At 49.9% G+C, this 17498-nt stretch overlaps 1 protein-coding gene across 1 annotated transcript; it reads right to left on the bottom strand.

The window, feature by feature from the left end:
• Positions 1-9024: 9024 nt before the first annotated feature.
• On the bottom strand, positions 9025-15241 carry Wnt10b (Wnt family member 10B). Its single transcript, XM_048444669.3, has 5 exons — positions 14927-15241; positions 13984-14097; positions 13612-13874; positions 11182-11555; positions 9025-10198 (listed from the first exon to the last, which is right to left on the bottom strand). Exons 2-5 carry the CDS (start codon positions 14055-14057, stop codon positions 9740-9742), a joined length of 1170 nt encoding a protein of 389 aa, XP_048300626.1. The 5' UTR covers positions 14058-14097; positions 14927-15241; the 3' UTR covers positions 9025-9739.
• Positions 15242-17498: the final 2257 nt, after the last annotated feature.

Here is a 17498-nt window from a genome sequence, read left to right on the forward strand (position 1 = left end):
CTAGCACCGGAAGCCGCGACGGCGACAGGAGATGTGCGGAGAACCCCACCCCCAGCCCGGGATACTTCCCACCTCCACGATCGCGCGAGAAGTGCGCGGTAGCGAGCGGCAGTTCTCGCGAGACCCATCACCATGGCAGCAAAAGCGGTCGGGTGCTGAAGTTGAGTCTAGGCGGGGGCCTGTGTGGGGGCTGGAAGATCCGGAGGCAGAGTGTGGAGATGAGGCTGTGGGGACTGAGGTGAGGCTCCCAACTCCAGGGCCTGGCCTAGAATTGAGGACTGAGGCCACATTCTGACTGCACTGGAAACTGGACTTGGGCAAGGGAGTCTCTGGGGTTTCTTCAGCAGAGCCAACAGTGGAGTATGGATAGCAAAAACCTTTGCTGTAACCTTCCCTTAACTCCAGTCTTTATTTCTAGTAAACCACACGCACCCCACCTGCTGCGCCGCTCAACTAATTCCTAAGGATAGTTTTTCTTGTGGTCTGAATCAAGAGAAATTGATGCATTTAAGCTACTGAAGTGGGGCTGGAGAGATGGCTCAGCAGTTAAGAGCATTGCCTGCTCTTCCAAATGTCCTGCGTTCAATTCCCGGCAACCATATGGTAGCTCACAACCATCTGTAATGAGGTCTGGTGCCCTCTTCTGGTCTGCAGACAGAATATTGTATACATAATAAGTAAATAAATAAATATGAAAAAAGAAAGATACTGAAGGAAACATCTGGAATCCGGGTCGTTTAGGAAGTTGCACTGGAAAGACAAAGGAGAGAAACGTAATTACTCAGAGGCGGGCCTGATGGAGTCTCTCTAGATGAGTATGGCTTTTAGTCTGCAAGGAAAGAGCACCCACGTTCCCTCCTTCTCTGACACTCACTTTTTTTTTTTAAACGTGATGGAGACACTGCCTGAGACTAGTTAGAAGTTATCTTAGAAGCTGCGCTAGAGGGGCCCTCGCTAGTAACAATGAGTGTCATGTTCTTTAAATGCATGTAGTTAGTATAGGGGAACACAGTTCTTCCCTAGAGTTTGATCCCAAATTACTGCTCTTACCTTCTTCCAAGAAATTGGCAGGAAAGCAGCCACTCAGTGTCTATCCTGTCCATCTCTGGTTTATGCACCCACCAGTTCCTCTTATATCAGTTTGTCTTCTCGCATATGTTTACCTCAAGAAGAATAACACGACTGGCCCTGGCCTGGCTCCCAGCACTCAGGAGGCAGAGGCCAGTGGATCTCTGAGTTCAAGGTCAGCCTGGTCTATAGAACACGTTCTTGGACAGCCAGGGAAATCTGTCTAAAACAAAAATAAACAAACAAACAATAAAGAATAGCATGATTGTAAAATATGAAACCAGAAGGCCCTTAATTTGAGGAGGTGAGAGATGAGGTATATGAGGGGCCTGTCCAGACTCACTGCAGCTGTGCGTCTTTCCTCTACTAAGCTCTGGGATGGTTTTGTTGTTGTTTTGTTTTTATCGTTTATTAATTTAGTGTGAATGTGCTTGTATGAGAGATTGTGGGTGCACTTGCTCCATAGCAAGGCGTGGAGGTCAGAGGACGCCTTTCAGGAGTTGGTTCTTGCCTTTTACCTTGTCGGTGCGGGATCTCTAGTTTCTGCTGCTGTGGTGCACACTCCCGTCCAGCTCCACTCAGTTCTCCTGAGTCCACACCCTGTCTTGCGGTCGGCGCGCTGCGACTACAGATGCACCACAGGCATCCCGCTTTTTAAAAAATATTTGTTGTTGTTTGGTTGATTTTGTCGTTTTGTTTGAGACAGGCTCACTGTGTAGCCCCGCCTGGCCTGGCACTCCCTTTTTAAGCCAGGCTGGCCTTGAACTCAAAGAATCTGCCTGCCTCCACCCCCTGAGCACTGAGATTAAAGGCCTGCGCAACACCGGGCATAAAGGATTTATTTTTAATTATATGTATACACAGATGTCTGTGTGTGTGAGTGTGTGCCTGTAAGTGCAAGTCTTTGCTGCAGGGAGACGACTGTAAGAATCCCTAGACCTAGATTTACAAGCAATTGTGAGCTGTCCCACATGGGTACTGGGAAGCTGGTACTTTAGAGGCAAGAGCTTTTTACACAGGTTCCGGGGGCCAAACTCAGGTCATCAGACTTGTCTTGCTAGCACTTTTAATGACTGAACTATTTCCCTAGCCCAAACTCTGGGTTTTTAAAAGTAAAAGACTCCCCAAATATAGTTACAGTGTTGGCTAGTTCTGTGTACTCGACACAAGCTAGAGAGTCACGCAGGAAGAGGGAACCTCCATTGAGAAAATGACTCCATCAGATTGGCCTGTGGGCAAGCGTAACTGGAGCTGTCTCTCCCGCTCACCAGTTCCCAATTAACCACTCTGAGGCTTAATATTAATTACAAACTGTTTGGCCTATTAGGTCAGGCTTATTATTAACTAGCTCTTACAACTTAAATTAACCCATTTCTATTATTCTGTATTTTACCATGAAGCTCATGGCTTGTTACCTCACATCTTGCTTTTCCAGTGGCTATTGGTACTTCCCCAACTCTGTCTTCTTTCTCCCTCTCTGCGTGAATTTCCAGCCTGGCTCTATTCTGCTCTGCCATAGACCAAAGCTGCTGCTGCTGCTGCTGCTGCTGCTGCTTTTGGTTTTTCGAGACAGGGTTTCTCTGTAGCTTTGAAGCCTGTCCTGGAACTGACTCTTGTAGACCAGGTTGGTCTTAAACTCACAGAGATTCACCAGCCTCTGCCTTCCGAGTGCTGGGATTAAAGGCATGCGCCACTGCTGCCCAGCCAAAGTAGCTTCTTTATTAACTAATGGTAATAAAACATATTCACAGCATACAAAGAGACATCCCACATCAGGCAAGCCTGTGGAATATTTTCTTTGATAACTGATACAAAAGAACCATGCTCACTGTGAGAGGTACCATCCCTGATCAGGTAGTTCTGAGTTGTATAAGAAATCACGCTGGCCAGGCAGTGCTAGTGCATGACTTTAATCCCAGCACTCAGGAGGCAGAGACAGGCAGATCTCTGTAAATTCAAGGCCAGCCTGGTCTACAAAGCCAGGGCAGAGAAACCCTGTCTCAAAAAAAGAAAGGAAAGAAGGAAGAGAAAAGATAAAAAGGAAGAAGAAAGAAATCAGACTGAGCAAGCCATGGGGAGCAAGCCTATAAGCAGCACTTCTTCATGGCCTCTGCTTTAGCTCCTGCCTCCAGGTTCCTGCTCTGAGTTCCTGCCCTGACTTCCAATGCAGTGATGTAATCTGCAATCTGTGAAATGAAATGAAACTCTTTCCTCCTCGAGTTGCTTCTGGTCACAGTGTTTTGTAACAGCAAAGAGACCCTAACGTAGGAGTGGGGTGATTGCTGTCACAGGCCTGACCATGTGTTTGGAGGGAAGGATTGTGGTGGTTTTTGAACTCTGGACTGGAAAAGCCATTGCTTGCTGAGAGCTCAGTAGCCTGTTGTGGGAACTTAGAAAACGACGCTGAAGCTGTGCAGACAAGAGATGCATGGCCTGTGAAGTTACAGGGAGAAATCTGAGAGTCTGTTAAAGATTCTGTTTGATATTTTCAATTAAGAACCACTAGAGTAGCCAGTGGTGATGCACACCTTTAATCCCAGCACTCAGGAGGCAGAGGCAGGCAGATCTTTGAATCTGAGGACAGTATGGTCGACAGAGAAAGCTACAGAACAGTCAGAAGTACATAAAGGACAGGTCCCCTGTCTTAGAAAACAGAAGAGGAGGAGGACAGCATCACTGAGCTGAAATCTCCTAGTGTTCCCTCAAGGTCAGCAATAATCTGTGGATCAGACTGTCAGCTGCATTTGGTAATGTATGAGAGTCTCCCAGTCAAACCAGGCAGTGGTGGTGCATGCTTTTAATCCCAGCACTTGGGAGGCAGAGTTAGGCAGGTGTCTATGAATCTGAGGCCAGTCTGGTCTACAAGAGCTAGTTCCAGAACAGCTAAGGCTGTTACACAGAGAAACCCTGTCTCTAAAACCAAAAACAAAACAAAAGTCTCCCAGTCATTACTGGTCTTGAAGGTATAAAGGAGCAATGGAGAGTAGCTAAGGCTTAGCATACTGAGAGACCGTTGGTGAAGGGGCAGCCTTCATTGCAGTAGAAGCCCCGGGATTGAAGGAGTCATTGAAGTTGAGACTTGGCACCTTTTTAGAGTCCCTAAAAAGAGCTCAAGGAAAGCTGTGGATGAAGGAGCAGCCCAGTAGCAGCAGAACCTCAGCATTTTGGAGGTGCCAGTATCGTGGGACAACTGCCAAGGACAGAGGAACTGTGGGGTGGAGCTGGCCTGAGCCTAGGAGACAAACTGACAGAGCTGGAGAAATGGAGCTTTGGGGCCCAGAGAATCATGCATGGGTTCCAGCCGCCAAACGCTGAACTTTTTACAGTGCTAGACTTTGGTTTTGCATTAATCCGTTTGTATTTGCCCTGGTTTTTCCTTTTTGAAGTATGCAAAAGTACGTAGCTTAGTTTTTAATTTTATAGGACTCCACACTTAAGATACTCTGGAATTTTATAGAGACTTTGGATATTTTAGAGAAACTTTGAATTTTAAAAGAGTCTGAATGTTTTTAAAGATACTTTTTTTTAATGTTTGAATTTTTAACAACCGTGGAAAATTTAAATGTTGGAATGTTTTATATCGTTATATTAATATTGACATGCCATACTGGGGGCAACTGAGGAAGGAAATGTTCTAGCTGAATAATGTGTTTGCAGCAAATTAACAAGAGGCCAGTTGTACTGGCTAGTTTAATGTCAACTTCATACAAGCTACAATCATTTGGAAAGAGGGAACCACAACTGAGAAAATGCCCCATCAGATTGGCCTGTGAGCAAGCCTGTAGGACACTGTTCTTGATTGATGATTGATGTGAGAGGGTCCAGAGCACTGAGGGCAGTGTCACCCCTGAACTGTATAAGAAAGCATATAAGGGCTGGAGAGATGACTTAGAGGCTAGAAACACTGATGCTCTTCCCAAGGACCTGTGTTAGATTCCCAGCACCTACATGGTGGCTAGCAACCATCTGTAACTTCAGTCCCAGGGAATCCTACGTCCTCTTCTGGCCCTTATGGTCACTTGTATGCATGTGGTAGCATGTTTGCCTAGAAAGCACAGGCCCTGAGTTTGGTTATCAGCTGTGGGGGGGGATAGAAAATGACATGTAATCAAAACACTCAATAGTCATACCATAAAAATAGGTTAAAATTAAGAAAGCAGCTGGTGCATGCCTCTAATCCCAGCACTTGGGAGCAGAGGCAGGTGATTCTCTTTGACTCTGAGGCCAACTTGATTTACAGAGCAAGTTCTAGGACAGGCAGGACTCCATAAAGAGACCCTGTCTCAAAAAAAGAAAGAAAAGAAATCAGACTGAGGGGCTGAAGAGATGGCTCAGCAATTAAGAGCACTGACTGTTCTTCCAAGGGCCTAGGTTCAATTTCCAGTCCCCACACAGCAGCTCACAACTGTCTGTAAATCGGTTACAGGGAATCTGACACCCTCACACCAATGCTTATTTTAAAAAAAAAAAGTAGAATAAATAATTTGAGAAAAGTGTTTGGTTTGGTTTTAGTTTTTTAAAACAGGGTTTGTCTGTGTAACTGTCCTGGCTGAGAAAAGTTGTTTTTTGTGTTTGTTTTTGTTTTATAAATAAATAAATAAAAGCAGGTTATGGAAGTCATAAGGAGCAAGTCACTAAGCAGCGCTCCTCCATGGCCTCTGCTTCAGTTCCTGCCTCTAAGTTCCGACCCTAAGCTCCTGCTCTGACTTCCCTTAGTAATGGACGGTATAGTCTGTGAGGTGTAACAAACCCCTCCTCCTCTGCTTGCTTTTGCTTACGGTGTTTCTCACAGCAATAGAACCCCTAGGACAGATTCATGCTGTGCGTCCTGTGACATACCTTTTATGTGACTATTCCCCTTTCCGTTTTTTTCCGAAAATTTTCTAACCACACTCCGCCAGGCTATACACCCCCACACTCACTACCAAAAATACGCACTACAACCTCTCACCCTACTCTCTGGTGCCCCAACCACAGCAGCATGCCGTGTGGAACCCCAACAAGGAATTGGAGCCTATTGATGAATGAAGACTTTAAAGTCTCTCATGGTTGTTTGCCACAGTGAAAAAAAGATTTTAAAAATGGGGGCTGGAGAGATGTCTCAGAGGTTAAGAGCACTGGCTGCTCTCCCAAAGGTCCTGAGTTCAATTCCTAGCAACCACACTGTGGCTCACAACCATCTGTAATGAGATCTGATGCCCTCTTTTGGCATGCAGGCATAACACTCAAACCAAAATATATGTGTGTATATATATACATATATATATGTATATATGTATACACACACACACACACACATATATATATATATATATATATATAGAGAGAGAGAGAGAGAGAGAGAGAGAGAGAGAGAGAGAGAGATGGTTGGCAGCTTCATATGGCTACAAAGAATTGCTACTTAATTTGGGGGTGGTGGATGGGGTTGAGGATCAGATCTGTCCTTCACCCTCCTGCACATGGAGAAGAGGAAGTCAGCTGTAGCATCGGTTGACTGGCACAAGCGTGAGAAGTGCTACCTTGCTGACCGCCCGCTACTGCCGCTCTCCGCCCGGAGGACAGATTGCTCACCCAGGGTTAAAGGAGGCCCCACAGCCTGGCCTAGTGTTCATCAGTCTCTCCTCCCTCTAGCTGCCACGGGAGCCCAGTAAAAGCTGAAACTGTAGCCACCAGCTCTGTGGGTTGCATACTCCCACCCTGTCACTGACCCCAGGCCTGGGCCTGAGCCCAGTGCCTGTGCCGGGAGGGGGTGTTGGCCTTGCTGACAGAATCCAATTGGAATTTGTCAAGGTTGTGGTTTGGGGCTTAAGTTTGCCACAGAGTGTGCGATGAAAGAAAAGGGAAAGCTAGCAGGGAAAGGGAGCCAAAGGGACTGCAGAAGACAGAAACAGGAAAGGTTAAAACACTCCGGCCACAGCTCCACTGAGGAGTGAGGGCTCCCTCCTGAACGTAAGGCAACCCCATTCTGGATACTCCCTATTATTCTTGGTCTACCCAAGCCCATTCCTTACTTCGGTCCCTTCTCTCTCCTTTCCTCCTCTCCTCATTCACACATTAGGTGAGCAAGTGTCTGGCATCTGTGAAATTGTTGCCATGGAGCTGAGAGATGTCTCAGCAGAGGACCCATGTCAGGCAGCTCCTAACACCCTAATTCTTCAGTTCCAGCTGATTCAAGACTCTCTTTTGGATACTCATACAAGCACATATACACATATTTTTAATTTTTTAGACTTATTTATGTGTATGAGTGTTCTGCCTACATGTATGTCTGTGTACCATATATATTCCTAGTGCCTGTGGAGGTCAGAATAGGGTGTTGGATCCCTTAGTACCGCAGTTACAGACGGTTGAAGGCTGCCATGTGGCAGCTGGAAATCAAACCCAGGTCCTCTGCAAGAACAGCAAGTACCCTTAATCATGGAACCATCTCTTCAACTCCACCCAAATTTTGTTGTTGTTATTTTGTTTTGTTTTGTTTTTGAGGCATTGTATCTATACAAAGTCCTGGCTATTCTGGAACTCACTGTGAAGACCAGGCAGAGATCTGTCTGCCTCTGCCTCCTGAGTACTGGGACTAACGGTGCACCATCACACCTGGCCTCCCAAAATAAAAAGGTTATTTTACTTTTTCATTTTTTTCAAGACACGATTTCTCTGTGTAATAGTCTAGCTCTCCTGGAACTCGCTCTTATAGACCAGGCTAGCCTCAAACAGAGATCCACCTGCCTCTGCCTCCCAAGTGCTGGGACTGAAGGCGTGTGCCACCACTGCTTGGCCCAAAATAAAAAGTTTAATGTCACCATGGAGCACTGCTGTGATCCAACACTTCTCAAATTCAGTCCCTGGAACCCATGTGGTAAAAGGAGAGAGCTGGCTTCTGCAAGTTGTCCTGTGACTTCTACATGAGTGCCATGGTATACCTGCATCCACTCACATGCCACTCACACGCATGTGCGTGCACACACCCACAAATAAATGTAGAAAAAATAAAGATAAAGGAATTATTTTACTCAGATTAAATACAAAAGAACAATGAATAAAGAACAATATATATGCAAATAATTCAATGAGAGAAAATAGTAGTTTTGCTAGAAAAAAAATCTCATTTTAGTTGGGCCTGGTAGGGCCCACTTATAATCCCAGTATTGAGGAGAATGAGGGAAATATATATATATATATATATATATATATATATATATATATATATATATATAATTTGCATTTGAGATAGAAAACCCTTTCGTATTTTCCCATTAGCCTTGCATGTACCCCCAAATTCTCTGGCTCAGACTTAGAGACAATGGTACCTGCTCTTCTAAGTTCACGTTCATTGTTAAGTGGTATTTAAGACTTGAAAGTCCCAGAACAGATGTGACCTTATATAGTAGAGAGGTCAATGAATGACAGCCAGAGGAGCAATCTGGCCCTGCACACCAGTTTGTGGCTGTAGTGAATACAGCTATACCCATCGATTTACATGTAGTCTGGGTCTGCTTTTGTCCATTCCCATGACCATAACTATTTTGGGTCTGTAACAGCAGAACTGAGCAATTATGGTAGAGGTGAGTAGATGGCCTAAAGACCACAATATAAATAACCTAGCATATTTACCATCTAGCCCTTTTTCAGGGAAAAAAAAAAAAACATTGCCAACTTTTGTTCTAAGTAATGATGAAGGAGATACTAGGAGTTGAGGGCTCGGGCTGAGCAGGGGCTGGGTACATTTGGATATAAGTCTTACCACCCCAAAGTCCACCTTGGTTTACAGACTAAAAATCTGAATCAGTCACTGAGTATCATTTCAAATCCTTTTTTGGAAGTCAGCAGGATATACATAAAAAGTCACTGAGTACAGGAGTGTAGGCTTCACATAGGAAAAAGCAAAAAGCACAACCAAACCACAGGCTGCTGCCCCAACTGTGGCTAGACACATCTCACCATCTGCATCCACCAGCAACCAGTCCAGTAACTTCATTTATTTTAATTTCAAACAGGAACCAAGAATATGTCTCAGTACAATAAATTATCCATTCCCACCCTTCCTGCTGAAGAAGGAAAAAGAGCCTCCATGGATCATAGCTAAACCTTCCCTTTGGGGGGACCCTCTCAACAACTGAGTGGAAGGAGAACAATTCCTAGGAGCCTGACAAGACAGCCCTCTGAGGACAGTTGTCTGTCCTTTTCCAACCGAAAGCCACTCATTATTGTCACCCATGGCCCCACAAGAGGAGGTTCTTCTGGGTTGTAGTGGAGGAGTTTGAGAACCACAAATAGGAAGAGGTGGTCTCTTTCTATATACAGATCTTAATGACTCCACACAGCGTCCAGTGTTATCCTTCAAGGAAGGTGGGTGGCTAAATGACAGCCTCCCTATCTAAAGGAGTATACATCTGGGCCCAGGAGACCCAGAGGTGAGAAGAGGGGAACAATACAGTACATTTCATCTTAGTCCATTCAGGTGTTTAAGAACAAAATATGATGACCACTTCCCCCACAGAAGGCTGCTCATCGCAGATTTCACCAGACCCTACTCCCCCCCAAAGCTGTTTCCAGGTAGATACTTGGAGCTTCCAGGGACCACGATTATCCCTGGACAGAAATCAGAGCAAAGGGCTGAAAAGGAGCACCCGTCACACAGTGTTCTTCATTAGTCCCAAGGTGAGGCTCACCTTCACTTACACACATTGACCCATTCTGTGACCTTGCATTCATCACACAGCACGTAGCAGCACCAGTGGAAACGGCAGTGGCAGCGCTCCACCCGCGTCTGCCGGAGCACATTGTGCCCACGCCCACAGCACAGGCTGCCACAGCCATCCAACAGGCGGCTCGTCTTGTTACAAGCCCGGCCTCTAGTGCCTGGTGAGCCTACCGCAGGATCCCGCTCACAGAAGTCGGGAGACTTCTCAAAGTAGACTAGCTCTCCTGAGAGGCGACGAGGACGTAGGCGGGGCTGGAAGGCTCCAGAATTGCGGTTGTGGGTATCGATGAAGATGGCTCTGCCCAACCGCTCCCTCAATGCTGCCCCGATGGCCCGGAACTCTGGAGCTGCCCTCCAACAAGTCTTGAATTGACAGCTGCCTGACGTGCCGTGACACTTGCACTTCCGCTTCAGGTTTTCGGTCACCACCTAGAACATCAGAACAGCAAGAAGAGAAGAGATGGAGGGCGGGGCGGGGCAAATGAATACAGCAGGGGACACAGGAGAAGGAAGGGAACCTAACTGAAGAGAGGACAAACAGTCAGGAAAGTTAGCCACCAGCCCAACGACCTAAAGGTAGAGCCACAGGGGTTTGCTCATCTTTGATCACTAGCTGGTGACAGAGCAAGGCGATGACTCCCAGTTGTCTTAAATCCCAGTCCAGTGCTCTTTCCAGAGTAAACACAGGAAAGAGCGGAGTGTGGGGAAGGTAGCTGCTGGAACAATTTCTATGCAACGGAGTCAAGTACTAAGCACGTATAGAATACACTATACACGGGGCTGAAGATGTACCCCCATAGTTAAGAACTCTGGCCGCTGCTCTTTCAGAGAATCTGGGTTCAACTCCCACCACCCACATGGTGATATACAACTGTCTATAACTCCAGTTCTAGGGATTCCAATACCCTCTCTAGGTACACAGTGGTGCACAGACCTATACATGCAGGCAAAACAACCACACACATTAAATTTGTTTTGTTTTGTTGGTTTTTCAAGACAGAGTTTCTTAGAAGCTATGAAGTCAGTCCTGGAACTTGCTCTGTAGACCAGGCTGCCATACATAATAATTTTGAAAAACAATAAAATAAGATACTATGTGCTACCTCAGCCTTAATATATGGTAAGTGCCATCAGGCAGCTTCCTGGAGATTCTAAACATGTTTTGGGTGACTTACCAGTGACAAGCTTGCTAGTAACAAGTGGTGATCATCCATCATACCTCATCCTATTACTCTGTGGGACCTCTCAGGAGGGAGGGATAGAGAGACTGAGGAAAGTAGGGTTTGGTGGCCACACCCATGATCACAGCACTCAGACTAAGGATTCTGAATTTGAGGCTAGCCTGTACCACATAGCAAGACCCCATCTCAAAACAAAACAAGACAGTAAGGGAGCTGCGAACACACACCCACCTGACGCCCCACCCTGTTGTTGTGGATTCTCATTCTCGCTTGGATGTCCCGTGGAGCTTCTCTAGAATCCAGGAAATCCCGAGAGAACTTCTCTCCAAAGTCCATGTCGTGGTTACAGCCACCCCATTCCCACGTGTCCTGGGGGCCAGGGCTGGTCCCTGAGCCGGAGATAGGGCTGGACTGTGAGTGTGGAAAACTCTTGCCCCGAGACAGTGCCTGAAGCTGCAGCAGCTTGGCTCGGAGTCGGTCCTGCTCACCACTGCCCTTCCAGCCGCAGCCACAGCTCACCAGCTTGCCCAAGCTGCAGGCTGTAGCGACAGCATGCATGACCCCGGCAGCCAGCATGGAGAAGGAGAAAGCACTTTCACGGAAACCTGGGGAGGAAATGGGTGTGAGGGTCAAGAGAAGGCTTGCAGGCAGCTGAGGGGAGAATTCAGGTGGGGAAAAACAAGCAGCCACCCTCATCATCCTCATATACTGAGATAGGGTCTTGCCACATAGTCCAAGCTGGCTTTGACCTCTTGACAAACCTTCTACCTCAGCCTCCCAAGTGCTAGAATTACAGGTGTGGCCCACCACCTTGCCCAGCCAGCCAATGTCAGAAATTTCTAACTGAATCCCAACTCCATCATTTACCCTCTGAGTGATTTGGGACAATGTCCTGAGACAAGAAATAGCACCAAGTCTCAGTTCCCTCAGCTCTAATAAGAGACCCATGGGGTCAAGCTATCGCTAAAGCCAAACCTCTGTAAATCTGTCATTTTGGGGTGTGAATGTAAGAGAGAGCCTAGGAGCAGCGGTTTTCATCCTTCCTAATGCTGGGACCCTTTAATACAGCTCCTCGTGTTGTGGTGACCTGGACTATAAAATTATCTCATTGTTACTTCATATCCACAATTTTGCTACTGTTATGAATCATAATGTAAACAGCTGACACGCAGGATAGCTGCTATGTGGTCCCTGTGAAAGTCCAGCATTCCCTGTAGGGGTCAACCCACAGGTTGAGAACCACTGGCCTAGAGAGCCCTCTGGGTTTCCAATGGGTCAGAGGGAGTCCTGAGGACTTTTGAAGGTGTGTTCCAGGAGTTCTACATCTAAAAGCCTTAGAAATTCCCCCACCCTGCAGGAAGGTTAGCAAGAGGTGAGGGGTGGAGGGGGAACCTTTGGTTTTGGGGTTCTCCCCCCCCACTTTATTAAATGAGTCTTAAGCAAGCTACCATGTACTACCGCAGTAGCAATCCTAACACAGGGACTCTCCACCCCCTTCCCAGGTTCCAGTTTTATATTTGCCCTTTATGTTTATTCTAACCTGCTATTACCTTATAAAACACTGGCAGGAGGAGAAAGGCCAGAGTGGTTTTCCCCAAGGCCCTTTTAAAAGGTTGGCCTCTTCGTTATGTTTTGGGGGTCACCAAGGAGGAGGTTCTGGGTGACAAATCTTTACCAGGCTTCGAGAGACATCCTCACCGTTTGGCTTCAAACCATCCCACTACACCAGGCTCTGCAGAGAGGGTAGGGTCCCTAACTTGGTTTTAAGCAAGGGCTCTGGAGTATTGAGAAGATGAAAGACAGTCGGAGGCCAGGCGCCTCTTACCAGGGAATCTAGGACTCCAGGGCCAGCCTCAAGATCCCCCAACCATCCAAGGGTGAAGCTGTTTGCACACGTCTTGGGAATTCCCCTGCAGATGGCAGCTGCCTATTAACCCCATAGTCCCCAAAGCACTACCCTACCCTGGACTGAGCCCCTTGGATCTTTACTCCTCAGGGAGGAAACTCCAGTTGAGCACAGGGAAAGACAGTGGAGCCTCCCAGACCTTTCCTTCTAGACCAGGCCAGCAGTGACCTGCTCTAGGCCCTTCCAGCCATTCCTCACCTGTTCAGGTGAGGGACACCTGGGGCCCCCACAGCACAGAGGAGGGGGCTGCTCCCCAGCTTCAAAGCCATCAGGGTCTTTGTTCCCAGCTTTGGCTCCTGGGAACCCCAGCAATTAGGGGAGCAGGTTTAACCTTTAAACGGTTGGGGGCGTCACCCCACCCCCGCTGAGACTCTGGGGACACCCGCCTGGGCTTGTCCGGGTGGAGAGGGAGGGGAGAGAAAATAAGGGGTAGAGGGGGTGTTTGAAGCTCCTTGGGTTGGGGGGCATCTCTTGTTCATAGGTGGATCCCAGATCGAGCTGGGTGGAGGCAGAAAAGGGAGGCCCTAGGGTAGGGGGAGCAGGGACCCAGATGCCTCGCCAGCAACGCAGGTGGAAGGCAGGCAGGCAGAGGCCCAGCCCAGACGGGTGACCAGACCCAGCTGAGCGCGGCTCCTGGGGAAATTCCCGGAGAGGCCCCTCCCGCAGCCGCGAACCGGTCCCTTCCCGCCTCCGCGCGCCTCGGCCTGCCCCCAACCCCTGGGCGGCAGCACAGACAGCCACCCCGACAGGCTCACCGCGCTTGAGGATGGCGCTGTGATGCGGCAGCCGGCCGCCGCCCTCCAGTGCCGAGCAGTTCCAGCGCTGGTCGCGCAGCTGGTGCTGACACTCGTGAACAGCGATGTGCAGCCCTTGCAGCGCGGACGCCGTCACGTCGGGGCTACGTAGGCACAGGCCCAGCTGCCGCTTACTCAGGCCGGACAGGGTCAAGCACACGGTGTTGGCCGTCAGCGGCGGCTCACCGGGAAGTTTTAGGCCCAGAATCTCATTGCTTAGAGCCCTGAGAACAAGGGACAAGCCGTCTCGGGGGTCTGTGGTCTAGTCACACGCCCCCCAACTACCCTCTAGCCCAGGACGGTGCTTTTTCCCAAAACCGGAAAAATGCTCACCGACTGAACAAAGCCAAGAGCAGGAGACCCGTGAAGCCCAAGGGCGGAGGCCGAGACCGGGGCTCCTCCAGCATGTCGAAGCCCGGAGGCTCCGGTGGGCGAATCTGTCAGCGCCTGGGGGAAGAATAGAATGGCTCCCTGGAACCGAAGGACGTTCTATTTCGGTTCCCTAAGCCACCAATGTGGCCCCACTGGCTTTTCTCACCCTTTCCCAAACTAAATAATAATAGTCACCCCTTGACTTCCAGTGTCTGGGTTCTGGAACCCTTCAAAGAGGAAGAATCCAAGCAGCTCAGGACCCTCGGAATGCCCCTGGAGTCCGACCCAGTCAACCACGACGCAGGGTCCTGAGACACTCACATGCGGACTTGAGACAGTTTCTCTCAGACCCTCGATCCCTCCTCACCAACTGTTCCCTCTTTGAGGGCCCCACGACTGATTTACCCGCCCTCACAGGGTTAGAGGGAGGGATCAGAAGGGGGTTCCCCACCACCTGGAGGGGCGTCGCCTCCTAGTGCTGGCACTACCAGGCAAGCTGTATTAGAATGGTCCGAGACCAGGCGCTCTAATCCACACTCTGATCTCTACGCCCAACAGGGGAAAAGGTCAGGTTCACAAAGGTTCGCAAAGGCGACAGAGAACCCAAACGCGGGTGGCTCTAGTTGAGTCCACTTCCCCATCCATCCCCATTTCCCAACTACACATTCCCACTGGAGAGCGCCACCCGTATGGTCCCCATGGATCCCACCCCAATCCCCACCCCTTTGCTGGCGTCCACTGCCCTGTAAGTCCGAAGGCACTCCTTTATTCTGTGGGTATCTCTAGCGATATCTCTGGCTTTCTCGGGGAGTCTGTGCTCTTGAGGGTGAACGCTTGCCTGTCCGTCTGTCTGTCCGCATGCCTATCTAGTCTCTTCCCACCCTGTTCTCTCCCGCCCCATTACCTCCAGCGGTTCAGGTGCAGGATCCACAACACTCGCAGTTGGGTTACTTGGACTCCGCTCGTGCCACTTAAATCGTGGGGAGACTGGATCGGGTTCGGCCCCCTCGGCAGAGCAGCATTCTTCCAGCGCTGGGCCACTCCTCTTTGCCGCTTCTCCAGCGTTGCCGCGGCCGCCCGGAGGAAGGGAGGGTAGAAGGGAGGGAGTGATCGAGACAGCTAGCGAGCGAACCCGCGACAAAGCACCGGGGGCTTTGGCTGGGCTCGATCTAACTCACGGGTGGTTCTGCTGGAGCTGACAGAGCTGCGGCCCCTCCCAGAGCCCGAGGCATCCCCACCCCACCCGCACCCCACCCCCAGCCTTGACCAGGGGAACGCAGCTGCTCTCCCCCAAAAGCGCGCGCGCGCGCTCGCGCGCGCGCACACACACACACACGCATACCCTCTGCCCCGACGCCCGGGATCACGATCAGATCCCCTTCAGGGGAAAGTGGCCGGAGCTCCTCTCACCTGCTCTGGGGTCGCCAAGGCTGTCTGGAGAGTGCAGTGACCCTCACTAAGGCGCCAGGATCTGGTCCCAACGACAGTATCTTCCATCGTTTTTCTTTGCCTCCGCTTGTCCTCCAAGAGTGGAGGACTAGAGAGCCCCTTTAACACGCTGAGGACCTGAGGACCAAGCTGGGCGACCTTCGGGTTTTTGACAGTCTCTTGTAGAGCCCACGAGTCTGTGTGCACTAGGGCACTGTGAGCCTGCAAGTGAGGAGCCACAGTGCGGCTTGACTCCCGCCCACCTCAAAGCCACGCGCCTGCCCCTTGGGAGGGGTCAACTTTGGCCTCAGAATTTGGCCTGGTCAAAGGCTCGGGTAGCCCCAAAGATCTCCAGTCCGCCCCTTCGCTTTCCTTCTGTAGTAGGCGTTCTCTCCAGGGGTCGCCTAACCAGAATTCCTGATTGAACTTTTGAGATGACCCAGATTCACGTTCCTGCTCCCTGCTTGCACATTTGCTTCATTGAGCGAGGCCTTGGGATCCCAAACGGAGCCCAACTCCAGGGCAGCCAGAAAAGAGCCTGGCCTGCCTGGGTGCGCGCAGGCAGAGGCATAAATGCCTTACCTCTGGCGGCAGCGAAGGGGTTAGGCGCCACCGCACTCCCGCCTGACTCACCCTCCTAGCTCTAACCACTGCGGACTATTTTTGCCAGAGAGGGGCCTCAGGCTTCCCAACCACCCCCAGCCCCTGCCAGACCGCAGCCCCAAGCACAGCATGGCTGGCCCTGCGCACCCAAGGCACATTGACTCCGGGACGGACGACTCCCCAGGAAACAGAAGCTCAGGGCTGCTACCCACAGCCACAACCACCTCTCCATTGGTGGTGGCAAGCAGCAATGCTGGGCTGTTAGCCCCGGTCTGCATTCTTGCAAGTCTTGTCTTGTGCTGAAGGGACACCACCGGCTAGGTGTCTAAACAGTACGGAGGAGGTTAGGTCTGCCGGGATACTCAATGAATACTGGGGAGGAGAGCATGCTTGAGCCAGTATGCTAGACAGCCTGGGCCACAGTAGGGTACTCTTTCTGAGTCCACCACCTCTGGAGTAGGGAAAAACAGTCTAGGACCTCCTAAACCTCCTTATTTAGGGGGAAGAGGGACAAACCATGTATGACTTCCAAGGTGGAAAAATACTATCTCGGTATCTTCCCTTCTTACTCCAGAACCCAGGATTCTTCTTCCTGCCCATCAGCCTGGGACTCACCCAGGTCCCTGGAAGGATATTTCATATGCCCTTTCCTCCACCAGCATCTCTTGCACATTTGTGCTTCTCCACATGGCCGTGGTCCCATTCATGCTTTGAATTTTATTTTGTCTTGTTCCTATTTGTCCCCTCTTTGATGCTGTCATTGTGTGGTTCCAGCATTTAGTCAGATGTAACTAAGGGGCTAAGGCAAGCTGGGGAGTGGTGGCCCACATAGTTACTCCCAGCACTTGGAAGGCAGAGGCAGGTGGATCTCTGTGAGTTCAAGGCCAGCCTGGTCTGCATATTGAGTTCCAGGACAACTAGGTCTATGTAGAGAGACCCTGTCTCTAAAAACCAATAATGACAATATTGACGGGACACGAAGGAAGATTAGCAACCAGAGGCTCAACTTCTCAGTGACCTGGGGGCTCCCCAGGTTGGACTGTCCCAAGTCTAAGAGCTCACCCTGCAATTCTCTGTCCTTGCTGAAGTCTAGCTCTTGGATAGAGGTTATAGCAGGCAGTGGGTGGCCTGAACTGGCCTATGGTGCCCTCCTGCCGACCGTCTGGCCTGAGCACTGACCCACAGGCAGCTAGAGGGCGGTGGGACAGGCGGGGCCTGGAGAGGGCTGTGGGTGCACACCCATTGCCTAATACCCCAAGCACGCAGCCAGCTCCAAGAAAGGGGAGGGGTAGGAACCAGAGAGACCTTGACAAGGGTTGGGACCAAGACAAGAGGGGGAAGAAAAGGGGGCTGCCATCACTGCAGGAAGGAAATAAGAGCAACCTGGTCCACCTTCTGTTTGATGAGAAAAATAGAAGGCTCCTCTTCCTCTCGTGAGAATGAAG

The sequence above is a fragment of the Myodes glareolus genome, chromosome 19 (genome assembly GCF_982192425.1).
Source record: "Myodes glareolus chromosome 19, mMyoGla1.1, whole genome shotgun sequence".
Classification (NCBI taxonomy): domain Eukaryota; kingdom Metazoa; phylum Chordata; class Mammalia; order Rodentia; family Cricetidae; genus Myodes; species Myodes glareolus.